General features: G+C 39.2%; 1 protein-coding gene across 1 annotated transcript in view; it reads left to right on the top strand.

The window, feature by feature from the left end:
- Spag16 (sperm associated antigen 16) overlaps positions 1-17,220 on the top strand; it is an 899,292-nt gene that overhangs the window by 625,550 nt on the left and 256,522 nt on the right. The window contains exon 14 of the mRNA XM_041631902.1: positions 11,282-11,347. Within this exon, the coding sequence (XP_041487836.1) occupies positions 11,282-11,347 (66 nt within the window). The remainder of the gene's footprint in view (positions 1-11,281; positions 11,348-17,220) is intronic.

Here is a 17,220-nt window from a genome sequence, read left to right on the forward strand (position 1 = left end):
CATTTTATAATATAGTTTGGGAGCTGGAGAGATGTGTCTGCAGTTAGGAGTGCATACTGCTCTTCCACAGGATGCACATCCAGCTCTCAATATTCATGTCAGGCTAATCACAACTGGTGTAACTCCAGTTCAAAAAGATACAATGTCTTCTTCAGGTCTCCTCAAGTACTGCATGCATGGGCGTATATAAACACGATTAAAAATAAAAAGTAAAAAGTAAAAACTTTTAATAATATATAGACTAGTAAAGTAATTAAAATAAAGTTATATTATATTTTAAAGTTTTATTTCTTTTATCAAGATGCTGTTAGATTTCCTGGCTAAGTAAGTGTCTTTATATTATAAGAGGAAATGTGTGACCACTTATTTCCTTAATGCTATCATAATTTTGGTGATATGTGGTTATTTTGTGATTTTATCATATACCAATTTTTAAGAAGGTTTATATGTTTGTGGTTGTTTGTAGTTTTGTTTGTTTGTTTGTTTGTTTTGAGAAAGGGGCTCAGGTACACCATGTTGTCCTCCTCCCTCTGTAGCTGAGGATGACCTCAAACTTCTGAGCCTTCTGTTCCCACCACCACCCTCTCCCCCCAAGTGCTAAGGTCACATGTTTGGGTCGCCACACACAGTTTCCTCTGGTGCTGATGATCCACTTCAGGACTTTGTATGTGCCAAGTAAGTTCTGTATGACTACCCAACATCCCATGTCCATTATTTCTACTTGTTTTTAATCTTGAGATAGACTATAACTGAGTTATTTTTACAGTATTCTCAATTTTTAATATGACACTATTAATACTACTAGCAAGTCTTTTTAATATTTTAAAGAGACAAGCTTAATACACCGTGTTGAGGTGGAGGGCACTTGTTGGTTCCAAGCTGCCTGGCTAACTTAGACCTGAAATAATCACACAGAAACTGTATTATTTAAATCACTACTTGGCCCATTAGCTCTAGCTTCTTATTAGCTAACTCTTACATATTAATTTAACCCATTTCTACTAATCTGTGTATTGCCACGTGGCTTTGGCTTACCAGCTAAAGTTCCTGGCTTCTGTATCCGGCAGCTCCATGGCTTCTTGACTTCACCCTTCTTTCTCCCAGCATTCAGCCTATCTTTCCCTGCCAACCTAAGTGCTGCCCTGCACAGAGCAGTTTCTTTATTCATTAATGGTAATCACAGCACACAGAGGGGACTCCCACACCACCTCTCCTTTTCTGTTTAAATAAAAAGGAAGGTTTTAACTTTAACATAGTTAAATTACATACAACAAAAGATATCACACAAGAAATGCAGTTAAAATATTTATATCTACTTTATCTTTATCATAACGAAGGAAAACTATATCTATAAACTCTTTAACTCCGTCAAAGACTCCAGAAGAATATAATATTACCTAAGTAAACAGGAAGTACATTTTAAGCAATGTCCGGAACACTAGAATTGACAGAGACATCTCACTGTCAACCAAAGTCCTTTCGTCTCATTGGGACATCCATCTTCAGCCTGCAGGCCAATAGTATCCAGCAGACTTTTCCATGAATCAGGAAACTTCAAATAAAGTTCTGCCTATATTGGCAGTTTGTCAGTCACTTTCTTCTGTGTCCTGTGGAATGTCTAGCAGACTCATGTACCAGGAACCCTGAAGGACCATCTCACCTTTAGGCAAGTTCAGTAGTCATTTCTCTGTGGGTCCTGCACATCTGGTTAAGCAGTCCAAGCAAGAGCAGTTTCTTGCCCAAATGGCTAGGAAACTCCACAAAGAGCTGCTTCAGTGTCCCTCTTCCTCTTGAAGTAACTGGTGCTGACAGGAGCAGACGTGTGTCTCACTGTCATGAAAAGTCTTAAGTTCTTAAACATTTAAAATGCTATATTCCAAAGGTCTCCGAAAGATTTTAAGAATACCTATTTATCTGAAATACATCTCTGTGTATCTAGAAAATCTAATTAACATGACAAAAAGTTTGACTATTATAGATGATTATCTATTAACCTATATTTCTTAATTATTCGTTACATTTTTAAAATTTGTATCAATAAACCAAGATCCATATCAATGCAAATCTCTATAGCATATCCCCCCTTTAAATGTAAAGAAACATCTGTGCTCTGTCTCTTTAAATATTTTACCCTTTTTAAAAAGCATTAACTTTATTTTATGACTCTATACTCTTTTTCTTCTCTCTTCCAAAAGCCTATGTACATTTATCCAATACTGTGACACATCTGGATTTGTCTTTATTGAATGTCTGTAATTCTTTACTGTCCGTGAGCACTTTTTTAAAATGCTCAGCACTTCTTGAAACTTAAGCTGCACCAGTACTATGGTACTTTCTACTTGCCAGCCCAGTCTAAAACTTAAGCTGTACCATTACTATGGTATATTCAGTACTTTTTGCTTGCCCTATCCAAATGCTCCATCTCCTGAAAGAGCCAGTGGTCATGCTGGCAGCACAGTCCATGAAACCAGCACTTCAAAATGTCATGGCTTTTCTGCTTTCACTGAGTCAGGAAAACCTCCCTTAAAGGAGCTGTGGCACACCACCAGCAAACAGCAAGAAGCTGTGTTAAACTCTGTATTTTTGTGTCTACAATTAGTCTCTCTCAGGTTTTTAAGTAGATTTTAGTTTGGCACTTTGGTGCCAATTGTCAGGGAGTCACTTGTTGGTTCCCGGCCACCCGGCTAGCTTAGACCCAAAATAATCACACAGAAACTGTATTAATTAAATCACTGCTTGCCTCATTAGCTCTAGCTTCTTATTGGCTAACTCAAACCCATTTTTATTAATCTGTGTATTATGGCTGTGGTTTATCAGCTAAAGTTCCCAACAACTGTCTCCTATAGCTCTATGGCTTCTCTCTGACTCTGCCTTTCTTTTCCCCAGCATTCAGCATATCTTTTCCTGCCTACCTAAGTTCTGCCTTACTATAGGTCCAAAACAGTTTCTTTATTCATTAATAATCACAGCGCACAGAGGGGACTCCAACATCAACACCGTTTTGGTCAGGTAAGGGTAAATTATGTTGTAACTACCTTTGAACATCATCAAGTCTGCATCCAGCTTCTGTTCTCTGTTCTTCATAGGTGGGAAGTGGGGCATCTCTGCTTATGTCTCTCACACATATTAAGATCTAAGAGAACCTCACAGATACAATCGTGTGTGCTATAGGTGCCTGCTGAAAGGAAAGGGGAACCCTAGGGGTACTGCTTCCATAATTAAGGTCTAGGAAGGTAAAAATTGGAGAAGAGAAATAGGTGTGGGTGCAGTAACTGTTTGCTTGTCTCTCACATGAGCCCCATGATATCACCCATCTCACAGAGCTTTGCTCTTAGTACAGGATTTTGGAGTCAAAACAGTTAGTGAAATAAAGCTTTCTCTTCAAGCTGTAGTCACCACTGGCTTACAGCACAGCTATTCAAAGTGTTAATTGGTGATGGCAGCACCCAGGTATGAGTATACTCTAGGGCTTGTACCATCCTGAAGAAAAGGTGGGGGAATCAGGCTGGGCACCCATCTCATGTCATGACTGATGTTGGGGAACACAAATAGAAGTGAGGATGTTCTGGTTTTGGTGCTGTTTTTCAGTTTTCATTTGTGTTCTCCATGTCAATTGCTTACTCCGTGGCTGAGTACCTCTTTATCAAATTCTACAAAAACTGTCCTAAGCCTTGGGAATAGAACACACAGTGGAGAAGATACTTGTGGGGCTTTAGTGACAGCTGGGATTAACTATGAGTCATTGAACTTAATGGTAAGGTATAAGAAGATGACCTGCTTGTTGCACACGTGTTCCACTCTTGACACGTGTGTATGGAGTTGATTGTTTGAATTTTAGGACTCAGCACAGTAGGAACTAGCTTCTCATTCAAAAGCTCTCTACTAGGAAGATTCCAGGTGATGCCTTGTCTCTTTTAGTTGGCCAGAAATGCAGACTCTTTTTGCTTTATATTTCTCCATCATCCACTGCCTCAATACACAATCTAAAAATGGAGAAATTAGTTAAAGGGTTACGTAGTATACTTGGGACTTATTTTACAATGGGAAAGGGATAGCTTAGTCACATGGACATGTGCCCAAGGGGAAGGGAAGAGATGAATTTCATCAAAAAGCTTTTAGCTAATGTAGAGAAGGCTGTAAGAGAAAGGTCAGGAATATCGATCTGAAACACTACCAAGTTGAAAGTGGAATAAAGATGAATTTGAGTTAAAATAAAATTTGAGTCAAAAGTGGAATAAATATGAAAACATATACATGTTTACATGAGAAAACTGGAAGCAGGGAAACAGTGAAGGCTGGAGCACACTAGAACTGTAAAAACAGGAAAGACAGTATGGCAGTTTCATGCTTTTATTGACACTTCTCACTTATGATTTGATGTAGAGCTTGCAGAAGAACAACTGCCTAAGGTTCATGATGTTCTTAGCCATCCCTGCAATAGCCCATGAGCTTTCTCCTCTGTGAGCATAATGAGCTGGAATGGGTGTTTCTTCTCTACCTAAAACTCTGTGATGAGTTTCATCAGATTCATTCTCTCTCCTTCCCTTTGCTCAGGCTCTTCTTCTGTTGCTTATGCTTACTGTCCTCAAACTCCTGAACCAAACCATTCCACATTAGTTTCTGCACAATGGGACAGACACCACACAGTCACACAGTACCTAGCCTCTGGGCCGACTGGACCTCTGGGATTTTTTTTCTTTTTCTTTCTTTTTTGTTTGTTTATTTTTATTTATTAATTTATTAATTATTTATTAAAGATTTCTGCCTCCTCCCCGCCACCACCTCCCATTTCCCTCCCCCGGCCAAGTCCCCCTCCCTTGTCAGCCCAAAGAGCAATCAGGGTTCCCTGCCCTGTGGGAAGTTCAAGGACCACCCACCTCCATCCAGGTCTAGTAAGGTGAGCATCCAAACTGCCTAGGCTCCCCCAAAGCCAGTACGTGCAGTAGGATCAAAACCCATTGCTATTGTTCTTGATTTCTCAGTAGTCCTCATTGTCCTCTATGTTCAGCGAGTCCGGTTTTATCCCATGCTTTTTCAGACCCAATTCAGCTGGGCTTGGTGAGTTCCTGGTAGAACATCCCCATTCTCTCAGTGTGTGGGTGCACCCCTCGAGGTCCTGAGTTCCTTGCTCGTGCTCTCTCTCTCCATCTGCTCCTGATTTGGACCTTGAGATTTATGTCCGGTGCTCCAATGTGGGTCTCTGTCTCTGTCTCCTTTCGTCGCCTGATGTTTATTTTTTGAGATAGGATTTCTCTGTATAGCCCTGGATATCCTGGAACTCCCTCTCTAGACCCGACAGGCCTTAAACTCACAGAGATACACCTGCCTCTATATCCTGAGAGCAGGGATTAAAGGAGTGTACCACCATTCATTTTTTATTGGTGTATTTTTAGCCTGTTATCTTGATTGTTGGATTCATGGACTGACTATTCTCCCTCCATGTTAACTAACGTGGTGGACCAGTGTTGCCATCATGAGGTCATAGTGGTATGGCCCAGACAGCATAGGACTGATTTTTTCTACATGATAAAGAGACACTTCAGGTGATACACCAAGAATAATACCATCACCAATAACCTAATTAGCCAGTATACTAGTGAGATTTTTTTTAGAAGGTGATAGACCGAAAAGAGTGAGAGAGAAAGGAAAAGAGAGATAAAAGGAGAGGGGGAAAGAAAGTGGGAGGAGGGGCAATGGAGGATGAGAAAGGAGAGTTGGAAGCAGAGAGAGACTGAGAGAAATGATTGGAGGGCTTTGAAGGAGGAAGATAGATAGATAGATAGATAGATAGATAGATAGATAGATAGATGTAGGAGGGAAGGGGGAGAGAGGGGTGTAAATAAGGACAGAGAGAAGACAGGACATACTAAAGAAAGCTTTGCTCTGAAATGCAGACTGACTCCAGCAGAGAAGGGAAAGGCCTCTGGGCTTGTGAGCTCTGGATCATGCTTCAAGTGAGATGCCTGAAAGGCTCTCAGAGGTCTCACCAGTGTTATTACTTAGTCATTCTTTGATATGTCAGTGCTGTGCTTGGAAAGCTCAGACAATTAACTGTATAAAATATTGAAGGAACAGTGTTGTTGGTTGTTTCTACAATTTACTTTTGTGAAGGGTGGGGGAGGGCACCACCCACCTCCCAAATAAATACACGTGGAGTCTTATGATTACTTACATATGTGTAGCCTTATCTTGGCTTGTTGCTAGCCAGCTTTTCTTAAACTATCCCATCTACCTTTTGCCTCTGGACTTTTTCCTTTTCTCACTTCTGTATATCTTACTTTCACTTTTATTACATGACTGGGTGGCTGGCCCCTTATTTTCTCACTCCTTAACGTCTCTTAATTTTTTTTCTTCCCAAATTTCTATTTATTCTCTCTGCCTGTCAGCCCTGACTATTCTTTCTCCTGCCTAGCGATTGGCTATTCAGCTCTTTATTAGACCAGTTAGGTTTTCGGTCAGGCAAAGTGACAGCTTCACAGGGAAAAACAAATGCATCATAAAAGAATGCAACACGTCTTTGTGTCGTTAAGCAAGTGTTCCTCAGCATAAACAAATGTAAAATGATATTTCACAGAAGAAGAGAGCTAATGAAAGAGAAGAACGGTAAAGTGGGAGCTCATATTGGAAAGTCAGAAGCCAACGACTGGATAATTCAGTTGTTAGGAAAGAGCTTGGGGTTTGTTTTAATACGATGGTAATTTTTAGGGTGGTTAGACATATGAGATTTGCCTTATCTGATTCAGGCTTTCCTAATTCCATGACATTTGTGAGAATGCATGGCATGGGGGGTAGAGTGGAAAAGGAGATTAATGAGGAAACTCATGGGATGCTGCCCCGTACCCGGGAAGCAACGGTGGAGAGGGACAGAAGTGAGAGAGAATGGAGAGGGGTACTACATGGCAGGTGGATGAAGGGGAGGAGGACATAGCTGTCATGTGCACAGGCTCATGGTTGTCTCCTTTTGTGTTGTGATTGGTGACACCACATGCATCCATTAGGAAGAAATGATTTGCTGAGCAGGAGAACTAGTGTGCATATTACGTCGGACATGCTGTACCAGACATGCTCCCCAGTGGTGTCCGATGTCACACAGAGCAGGGGACGGGATCCAGAATATTCATTGCTGAGAATCCATCATTATCCCTATGTCTGAAAGGGTATGAGAAGGAGGCCATTACTTAAAGAAGTGCGTGCTTTAGCCTCAGGAAAAGACATAACAGAAATATGGAGTTCGGCCCAGTGACAGAGTAGCAGCTGAACCGAGGGGAACAGAGTGGTTATTTATCTATCTCACTCTGCTTGCTCTTTGAATCTGGAAGGTGTTTTCCTTTTGGGGAGAGGGGGTCCCAGGTGATATTGTTCGTATGGAACCAGTCATAGAGTAGGACAGTGGCCCAAAGGGAAGCAAATCGGAGGGCATAGCTTAACACATACAGATAGCTATTTAAGGGCCTCAGCAGAGAGAAGGATGAAGAAGTCCATTTGGAAGCCATCGGTATTCCAGCGGTCATTCTGGCATGCACATGTTCGGTTTGTTTGTTTCAACATGACTCAAAGTAGGCTCACCTGGAAGAGGGACTCCCAGCTGAAGACATACCTCCTGTAGGCAGGTCTGGGTGGCAATTTCGTCAGCAGCGACTGAGGTGAGAGGACCCAGCTCACTGTGGGCAGTGCCACTTCAGGGCTGGCCAGCCTGGGTGATATAAGAAAGCAGGCTAGGAAAACCTTGAAGGGCAAGATAGTAAGCAACACTCGTCCATATCAGTCCCTGCTTCTAGGTTCCTACCTTCTGTTCCTCCTCTGACTGTTCCTTGGTGATGGATGTCACCTGTTAGCTGTAAGCAGAAATAAATGTTTCCTCCACAAGTTGCTTCTGGTCATGGTTTTATTCTAGCCACAGAAACTCTCAGTAAGACAGCTCATAATTGTCTATGTGTGCACCACATAAACTCAGGTGCTCTGGAGACCAGCAGGGGGCACTGGAACCCAGGTGCTGGAGTTCCAAGCAGTTGTGAACCTCTTCGTGTAGGTCCTAGGAATCAAATTCAGGTCCTCCGCAAGAGTAGGAAGTTCTTTCACTCTCTGAGTTATTTCTCCAACCCAAATGCTAGTTTGTTAGTTTAGTTCCCTACCAACAGAACTAAAGGTTATGTACTATTACATCATTGCACTCGCTGGACTAAGGCCCAGTGAAGTGATCTGGTTAAGGTCAGACAGTGTGCCAGATCCAGAAATCACCAACCGCACAACTTCTCTGTGTGGGCGAATTAAATGTCCAACAGTGCATGTAGGTCATGTGATAGCTTTTAAAACTCTTCCTCTTATTCATTTCCTTTGAACAAAAACAATTTTGACAAGAATTCATCAGAGAACTTACTCCACATTTCAATGTACCACTTTGGATATTGTTTTTGATTAAGGCTATTTGCAGAATAGATTATTAGTAACCCACATACTATCTCTACCTCAAAAAGAGTAGATTCACTTTTATCTTGGGAACAAAGCTCAGTAGAAATTTTTTTAAAAACTTTTCTTAATTCATGAAACATTTATCTTCTAGTCAGGTTTTGTTATAGCAGCGCAAATGTGGTCAGTCAGCATTTCCATTATAACTGGTACTTCCAGGGCTGTTCAAGGGAGCCTCTGAGACTCTCCTTTGAATTAAAACTTGGCACTCAGGAACTGAATCCAGGAAGTACATTTTCCATACCAATTAATCAAATAATTTAGGGATTCTCAAGTTGGAAGCAGACAAAAGGCAAAACTTTATCGGTGAAAAAAAATGTTTAAGATAAATCTTCAATGTAAAACTTTGTAAACGTTTAACATTCATCATGCAGATATAATATTGTATTACCCTATAGTCATCGTCAAAGAAAATGGAGCCGAAACATCAATAAATAAACATAGTAGTGATTATAACATCTCATACTCGACCTGTTTGGCTTTGTGAGTAATTTATTTCTGCTTTGGGAATGGAGATGATTTGTGGTGCTGGGCATGGTTGGTTTAAAGGGCAAGAGCATTAAGAAACTGGATCAGAGCAACAAGGGGAGGGGAGCAGACCCTCAGAGACTATGTGCTCGCTTCTGTGTACTCTCTTATGAACTCCAAATTTATGTGGAGAAATTCCGGATCCTGTGGACATAGATTAGTAGCATGTATTGATTCTGTAAAGAGACACTGGAAATTGAAACTGCTGAACACAATGGCAGCCTTGAGTTCTAAATGCAGCCTAGTGACAATGGGCTTGCAAGATTGCCTAGTTAGGAAAGTACCAGAAATGACCAGTAACATTGAAAGAACACTGAGGAATCTGCCTTTCATCTTATTTTGTAGCTTTTCTCCCTCTTCAGTCTTTAAGACTTCAAGGTAGTGAGTGATAATACACCTAAACACCTCTTATTGGCCCCTAGCCAGCCACCCTGACCTTTCTTGTTCTTCCAGAAACCTGCCTGCAATCTCCACACCTGAGAACTTTTCCTCTGGCTTTTCACTGTATGAGGAACACTGGCTAAAGCAGAGATCTGCTTTGATGGCACTAGTAACCTCAGGCTTTGTTTAGGCTTTACTTTTATGTAAGGCCGAATGGGCCACCCCTTTTAATCACATTTGCCAGTAGCTCCTTACAGCAATAAGGGGAATTTCCCTTGTGCACACTGAAGGTTTGCTAAATGGAACCAATACAGACACTTTAACAGGAGAAACCATAGGAAGATATTAAGCTGTCCATTTGTGCAGGAAGCTCAAAGAAGGACAGCTGGTTGGGGCTAAATACCACCTTTGTAGGAAAGAAGAAAGTAGGTGCTGGAAGAATTTTTAAAGACTGTCAATGGCTCTTTGGGAAATTGATTGGCCCCAAGGAAAACAGGGGGTGACACAGGATCCTGGAGCTGGAAAGCAGAAAAGACCTTGTAAGAGAAGCTTCCTTGATATGATGTCATTCCCCTTCCTCCCTGTCATTCCAGCTTCCTTGGATAATGAAATTTGGAGAAAGGTCTAAGAATGATGGCGTTTTTGAGTGTGTGTGGGGGGGACACATTCTTCATTCAGATAAAGGAGCTTCAGAGAGGGCTCCTTTCAACACTTGGAAGAGGAAGAAAAGGGTAATAGGAAAGTGGAGCTTTCCAGATTCTCAGACTCTGTCTTGTCCCCAGCATGCTAACGGGGCACACATTGCTATCATTTTCTCAGCCCCAATATGTTTCAGTCCCAAACTAATGCTACCTTTTACCTGGTTGGATGTTTTCTTATCACCTGCTAACACACTCTCTGCCTTTTAAATAAAATAGCTGTCACCTCTCCTTCCAGTTCAGAAGCACAAGAGTGTGTTTCATTTTATAGCATAGGAGGCACACACCTAGAATTATGCCAACCAATATTGGTTATGCAGAAACTAATTGTTGAATAAATTATTCAGTGAAACCTGAATTTCAATGTTCACAACAAGAATAGCCAAATAATAGTTCAGTTGTAATCTTCCCTCTGTTTAAAGATGTTTCTTTTCAAATATAGTCAGGACTTCCTTCTGAACCCCAGTTTTATTTTATTTTATTTTATTTTATTTTATTTTTGGTTTTTCGAGACAGGGTTTCTCTGTGGTTTTGGAGCCTGTCCTGGAACTAGCTCTTGTAGACCAGGCTGGTCTCGAACTCACAGAGATCCGCCTGCCTCTGCCTCCCGAGTGCTGGGATTAAAGGCGTGCGCCACCACCGCCCGGCCTGAACCCCAGTTTTAAGATGCAAGGCTCCACATATAGCTTTCTCACTGCAACATGTTATGGGTCCATCTTTCCTAAAACATCTAAACACAAGCATGGAGATTTTAATATTTAATTTTAGCTACATTTTAGAAGCAGTAAGGTGAGTGGATAAATGTCTGCCTGTCTGTCACAAAATAAAGTCTTACTGTGTAAAATACTATCACACTTGTTCTATGGTATTTAATAATATAATAATAATATTAAAACTGAGCTTTGAAATGTGAAGTTTCATCCTGGCCTTATAATTTTAAAAGATAGATCCACATCTCCAGCCCCAGTGATGCTGGAGAGGCTATGCTGGACTCACAGATAGAGTTCCCTACCAGCTCAATGGTCCAAAGCAGGAAGAGTAGATGTCCAGTCCAAAGATCCACACTGTGAAACCTCAAGCAAGCCCTGCCTTGATTGGTCTGAATAGTACCTGATTTAACATCTCTTTTTTTTTTCCGTCATAAGAATGCAATCTTGAAAATGAACTCAACATTGTTTAAATCAAATCTTCTCTGCTTTATCTCTTAGGGTAAATGTGAGCAGTCTCTGTATGGGCACATGCATTCCATCAATGATGCTACCTTCACGTCTAGGGTGAGTGAAATTCTCCCAATAAATCCATACAGCTCTGCACATGTCAAAATTAACTTTAATGAAACTCATTTCCAAGGTAAAATGAAAACTTAGTAGCTGAGGACAACAAATGGAGAATTAATTGTAAATATTAGGGAAATGTGTACAAATAGAAGCTAGGTGCAGAACTTTAAATCTTACAAACACACACACACACACACAGAGAGAGCAGTAGCAAGAGAGAAGGAGGAGGAGAAAAACTTTAGAGTACAGCTCCTCCTAATCACTTTCCTTAGGTCTTTTGCCCAGCATGGACCTCAGAATGTGAATGAGACAGACGGTGCATTAACTTTGCAGTTCTGGGGACTGACTCCAGGCCTTGCATGGACCACACAAACAACCTTGCTTGCCTTGGTTCTTAGAATCAAAGTGCTGCTATGTAGCTCAAGCTGTCTGAACTGATATTGAAGCTCTGACTGGCCTCAAAGACATAAGTGCCACGATGTCTGAAAGATTCATCGTTAAATGCAAAATCTTAAACGAAAGTACAAGTGGAAGGATTGAAATGTAGAAAGTAACAGTAGGGGTATAGATTTCTTTCAATTTAATACATATAAGCTGGTAAGAGAGCATTTTATTTATTATGGATAGATATACTCAGATACAAGAATAGTACAGCATTGCATTGAATTGCTAAACTAATTGATGATGTCTTTAAAGGGGTTCAGATAATAATTATAGGAGCATGATTTACGTTTGTACCTTCTCAGATGAAAGCAGTTTGACTAGATAGATGACCTCTCAAGTTCCTCAAACTCCATGATTTAATTATATCTAACATCTTAATTCATCTCTAAGTTCCCAGTAGAGCGAAAAGTCCTAATTCTATATTCCTCCTCTTTTCCAATTAGCTGAAAAGGAAACCTGATAGATTGTTCACTCCCAACTTCAAAATGACAGCATAGTCAAAATTCTGTTACTGCCCTGTTCTTATTATTCTTTAAGAAAGAAGAAAAAACACTCACTAAAAATTAGATCTTCTGAGGAAATGTTGAGTGGTCTAACTGAAACTCTGCGGTTGTGCTTGCCACTCCCAAGAGTTTTAATGACGGGCGCTACCACAATTAGATTGTTATAGATTTGTCTCTGTAAGGAACATTCCATTTAATTGACTGTAGTGAGCCAATTAGTTGGAAAATATTATATTATAAATTTGTCTTAGATACCAAGTAAAATTTTATTTCTAACAGAATATGGAGATAGTTAAGCACCATGTGCTACATGATATAGAATATTTATGCTAAAACTTTATTAAGCCTTCTCATGCTCAAGGAAAATTAAATGGAAACTGAAATAAAGTAATTTTGTATTTCATAAGTCTGGCATTTTATTTTGGTGAGTAATATCATGGTGAAAAAGACACACCGCTCAACATTATGAACATAATGGAAATTCCAAAATTAAGATTTGCAGAACTGGCCATCCTAGCAGATACACATTAATTGTATGTGTTTCAAAGGGTTAGATTATATGAAGTCCATGTCCAAAGTCAAAGTGAGTAACCTGCTTACAGCTCTGCTTACAGGAAAAAGGAAGGATGGCTTCATCACTGTCCACTCTAGTATCTCAAAGACTTTCTGGAAACTCCCACTCATTAGCTCGTCTAAGAGAATTTATTAAGTATTAAGAACTGGTGTTTTGTTATGATGGCTCACATCTGTAGGTGATATTTATGATCACCGGTGTTGTTTGGAAAACATATCTTCTGTAACACATCTGCTGAAGAACATCAGGAGGTTGGGCTAGAGAGTCAGTCCAGAGCACAAAGCACAGTGACAGTGTTAACGCTCAGGCAAGCATCAGTCAAGGCAGTGATAACAGTCATGTTATACACTGCATGCACATACAAGAAACAGATTTTAATTTTGTATTAGCCTTGCTAATTGATGCCTCTAGGGAAGGCATTGATGTTACATTAATAGGTAAAGTTGCATTTGACTGTTTACACAAACACAGTTTCAGGGAAATTCTGCAGTTTGACATTAGTAAGCAGACATCACAAGTTTAACAGTCAGTGCCAACATCCTTGAAAACATTTAAAGAAACAATTGGCATATGGCTCTGAAAACTATGGGAGTTAAATTTTACATCATTATTTCAGAAAGTTCTAATGTCTGCATTTCTGACTGATTTCTCCCTTAAGTCGATACTTATTTAAAATCTACTCGCAAAGTATTCTGTAATGAAATATTTTAAAGAAACATGAAAGTGTTTCGAAAGGAAGGTGGTGGTGATTTCTGAAAAAAAATAGACCGAAAATATAATTTAAGGGAAGAGTCAAGGCAGCAGTTGTGGAGCACATGAGCAACATCTACGGAAGGCAACTGAGAATGGAGGTCCAATCACACATCTCCCCGGGGTCTGGTTTCCAGGAAATCACCCCATGCTTGACTGGGATGTTATTCCTTCAGATACTTCACAGTGTAAATGGGCTTCTTTCTACTTCTTTGATTATTTTATCTGTATTTTAGTCAACCCTAGGAACCGATCATGCAAACAGTTGGTGCTTATTACATATACCATTGCATGCTCTTAGTTCTTTGATTACAGTTGGCCACTCCCCTTTCCTTCAGGTTTCCATTTTCTTTTTCTTTGCTGAAAAATGTTCTCTGGGTGAAAGTATAATTCTGAGTTTTTGCATATCTGATAATTTCATTATTCCCTTGACATTTCAGTGTTAATATTTTTCTCCTGGCACTATTAATGCAAAGGAGCCTATTCTCCATAGAACAAACTGATCTTTTGAAGATAATGTTTGACCTTTCTTCCTTTTGAGTTTTGATATCTTTAATATAATCTATTTGAGTGGCTACATGCATCTATGTGTGGATTTGTGTGCTCTCAGTATGTTTTCAAGAGCTGGTGTGCTTTTTGTAAAGTGCCTTCATACAATTCAACTAAACGTTATGGCATTGTTCTGTAAATATTTTTTTCTTGCTAATTTCTTCTAGATTTTCCTTTAGAAGCATTTGTATATATTTGCTAAAACTTGTTTTTCAAAATCCATAACACTTAATTGTGCTGTGTGCGCTCACGTGAGCGCATCTGTATTCCTATGCAGGCAAGAGGTTATCCTACAGTGTCATTCACAGCAGCCCTCTACCTTGTTTTTGAAGCAAGACCTCTCACTTAGAGATGGAATTCACCAATTATGGCAGCTCTTTGAGCCCCCGGGAACCTCTTGTCTCTACCTACCCAGTGGTGAAATTAAAACTGGTACCAACCACTCTCAGTATCTTCCATGGATACTAAGGATCAAATGAATTTTCTCATGCTTGTATGACAAGCATTTTACTGACTGAACTATTGCCTTGTCCCTGCACCTAAATTATTCCAATCCCTACACTTTCATTTTCGTGTCTGCTTCGAACTAGTTTCCCCAGAACTCCCATGACTTCTCTAAGACTGAAACTATGCCCTTGTAGCATGGGGAGTTCACAGTTGCAGTTATGCCTCAAACCTAGCACCTTTCTCGTTCTCACTTTCCATACAAAAGACAAAAACATATTTACTAAGTATATTATAAATAACATAAGTATAAAACCACAATATATAGTTTGCACTTTAGCAAAATAATAATACTAAAATTATTCTAAATCAATTATGCAACTATTAAAATGAATATATTCAATAGAAGTATTTTGTCTCTTTCATATTGGAATATGTCATGTAATTATTAGTTAGTTAACAGTTTAATTTTTTGAGAGAAGGTTCATGGTAAAGAGCTTTACTTACTCTTGTAAGAGACACAAGTTCAGGTCCCAGTACCACAACGGGTAGCTCACACCAGCGGTAGCTGTAACTTCAAGGGATCTGGTGTTTTCTGCTGGCCTCTTTGGACATTCAACTCACATGTACATGTATACATACATACACACATGTATATATGTACATACACATCAACCTTTTTAAAAAGGAGTTCAAATGTTATCTGAAAAAGTTAGGCATTTTCCCAAGTGGCCTCTATGTGGACATATATGTACTAATTTGGTTGTACTTTATTTAAAATCACTTAAGAACAATTATGTCCCCTTGCCTACATAAAATAATTATTCTCACTTGATTTTAACAATAAAAAACAAATTTCCTGGTGTGTGTATGTGTACACATGTGCACACATGAGTGTGTGTATGTGCATGTGTTTGTTCTAACTGATCCAAATAGAGTCACAATTTATGTAGTTTCAATATCTTGCCATTTTATATAAAAATGCAAACTAGTTAGTTCATGCAACCACTGACCCTCAGTAGGACACTGACATCAGGCTGTGTTTATACACTACAAACATCGCTTCTTTAGCGCTCTAGCAGTCAGGATTTACTGCCCGACCTTCATGATACATAAGTCAAAATTTTTGTGTGCTGAGAAACAATGCATCAGATTCTATCCATCTAGGGAAACTGGAAAACAACAGACTAGAAAACAGGGCTATGTAACATGCCCTCTTATTTTACTTAATACTTTAATGATTTCAGTGCTCCTGCATACTCCAAAAAAATAAATATTTTTAAAATTTATCCAATACATTTTTAACTAAATATTTTATTAAATAAGGTTTTTCCCTAATCATCTACAAGGAAAATAATTTCTAATAAGAAATGAATGCTAAACAAATGAAGAGTTTGTATACCCAGACATTCAAAAATTATCTAGAAAATAAAAGAATTTTTTCCTCCACATTGCTCTGTTCTTAGAAATATCACACCAAAACAATAGCAAAAAAGTGCATTTAAGATTATATCATACAACCTCCTCAATAGTTCCTATCTGTAAATAGTGGAGATTCTATATAGATGTTATTTTCTTAAAAGGGACATGAAATTCTGAAACTTTGTGATTTTTATGTTAATAGATTTTGATATTTTTACTTTGGCTATAAGGATTCGTTTTCTATTTATAATGACTCTGCCCTTGAGCGTTTAGAGCAAAAGTTTAATAGGTGGTTCATGCTTACCAAACGCTCACTCAGCACCTACTGTCCTGTGTGCTGCTATCAGTGCGGGTTCAAGTTCATCAATAAATACCAAGATTGCCTTTATGGGCCTTGTATCCCTATAAGAACCTGAGGCAGAACGCAAACAGTGTATACTTAGTAAGTGCTGTCTATCACAAATAAACCAGTGTAAACACAAGTAATGGGGAGAAAGTTGGTACTAGACTAACAGAGGCACGCAGTGAGAGATGGTATCTAGGGAAAACATGCAAAGAATACCAGAAGGAAAAAAAAAAGCCCTCAAGCAGATGCCCCAAGGCCAAGTTCCCAGTGTGGCAGCATCATCAAGAGGGAGCAGCAAGACCAGAACACATGCACTGAACTCAATTACATCAAAAGATGGGCAACTGTCAGACAGATAACTGACAACTTGGGCTGAGGTTATTGGTTCAGCACAGTAATGCTGGCCACCTAAAATTAGCCCCAGAGTATATTATATGCTTATATGGTATGACTTGGTTATAATAGTTACACTAGATTATTTGTGTAATATCTTAATATTTTAAGGCCAAAGATCTTGGCATGATTCTTGTTATAGAAACTAATTAATAAATATTGGTTGATTAGCAAGTATCAGAAAGTCAGAATTCAAAGGACAATTAAAAAGATGGATAATGTTTGCTGTGGCATGATTACATTTATATTCTATTTTTTATTTTAAGTTTCAGTATGCTTTGTAGCCTCCTCATGACTAAATTGAAAGAGGCACCAAAAATGTTTAAACTATGTTTTTTTCTTTATTGAGAGAAATCTCTTCTTCAGAATCCTTAGATCTTTAATGAGCTGATTTTCTAATACAAAGGAGTCCTAGTTAATAGTTTCCCTGTCCAAAAATGCACTG

Source organism: Microtus oregoni, unplaced genomic scaffold (assembly GCF_018167655.1).
Source record: "Microtus oregoni isolate MIOR12 unplaced genomic scaffold, Mior012 000038F_ref0000394, whole genome shotgun sequence".
Taxonomy (NCBI): Eukaryota; Metazoa; Chordata; class Mammalia; order Rodentia; family Cricetidae; genus Microtus; species Microtus oregoni.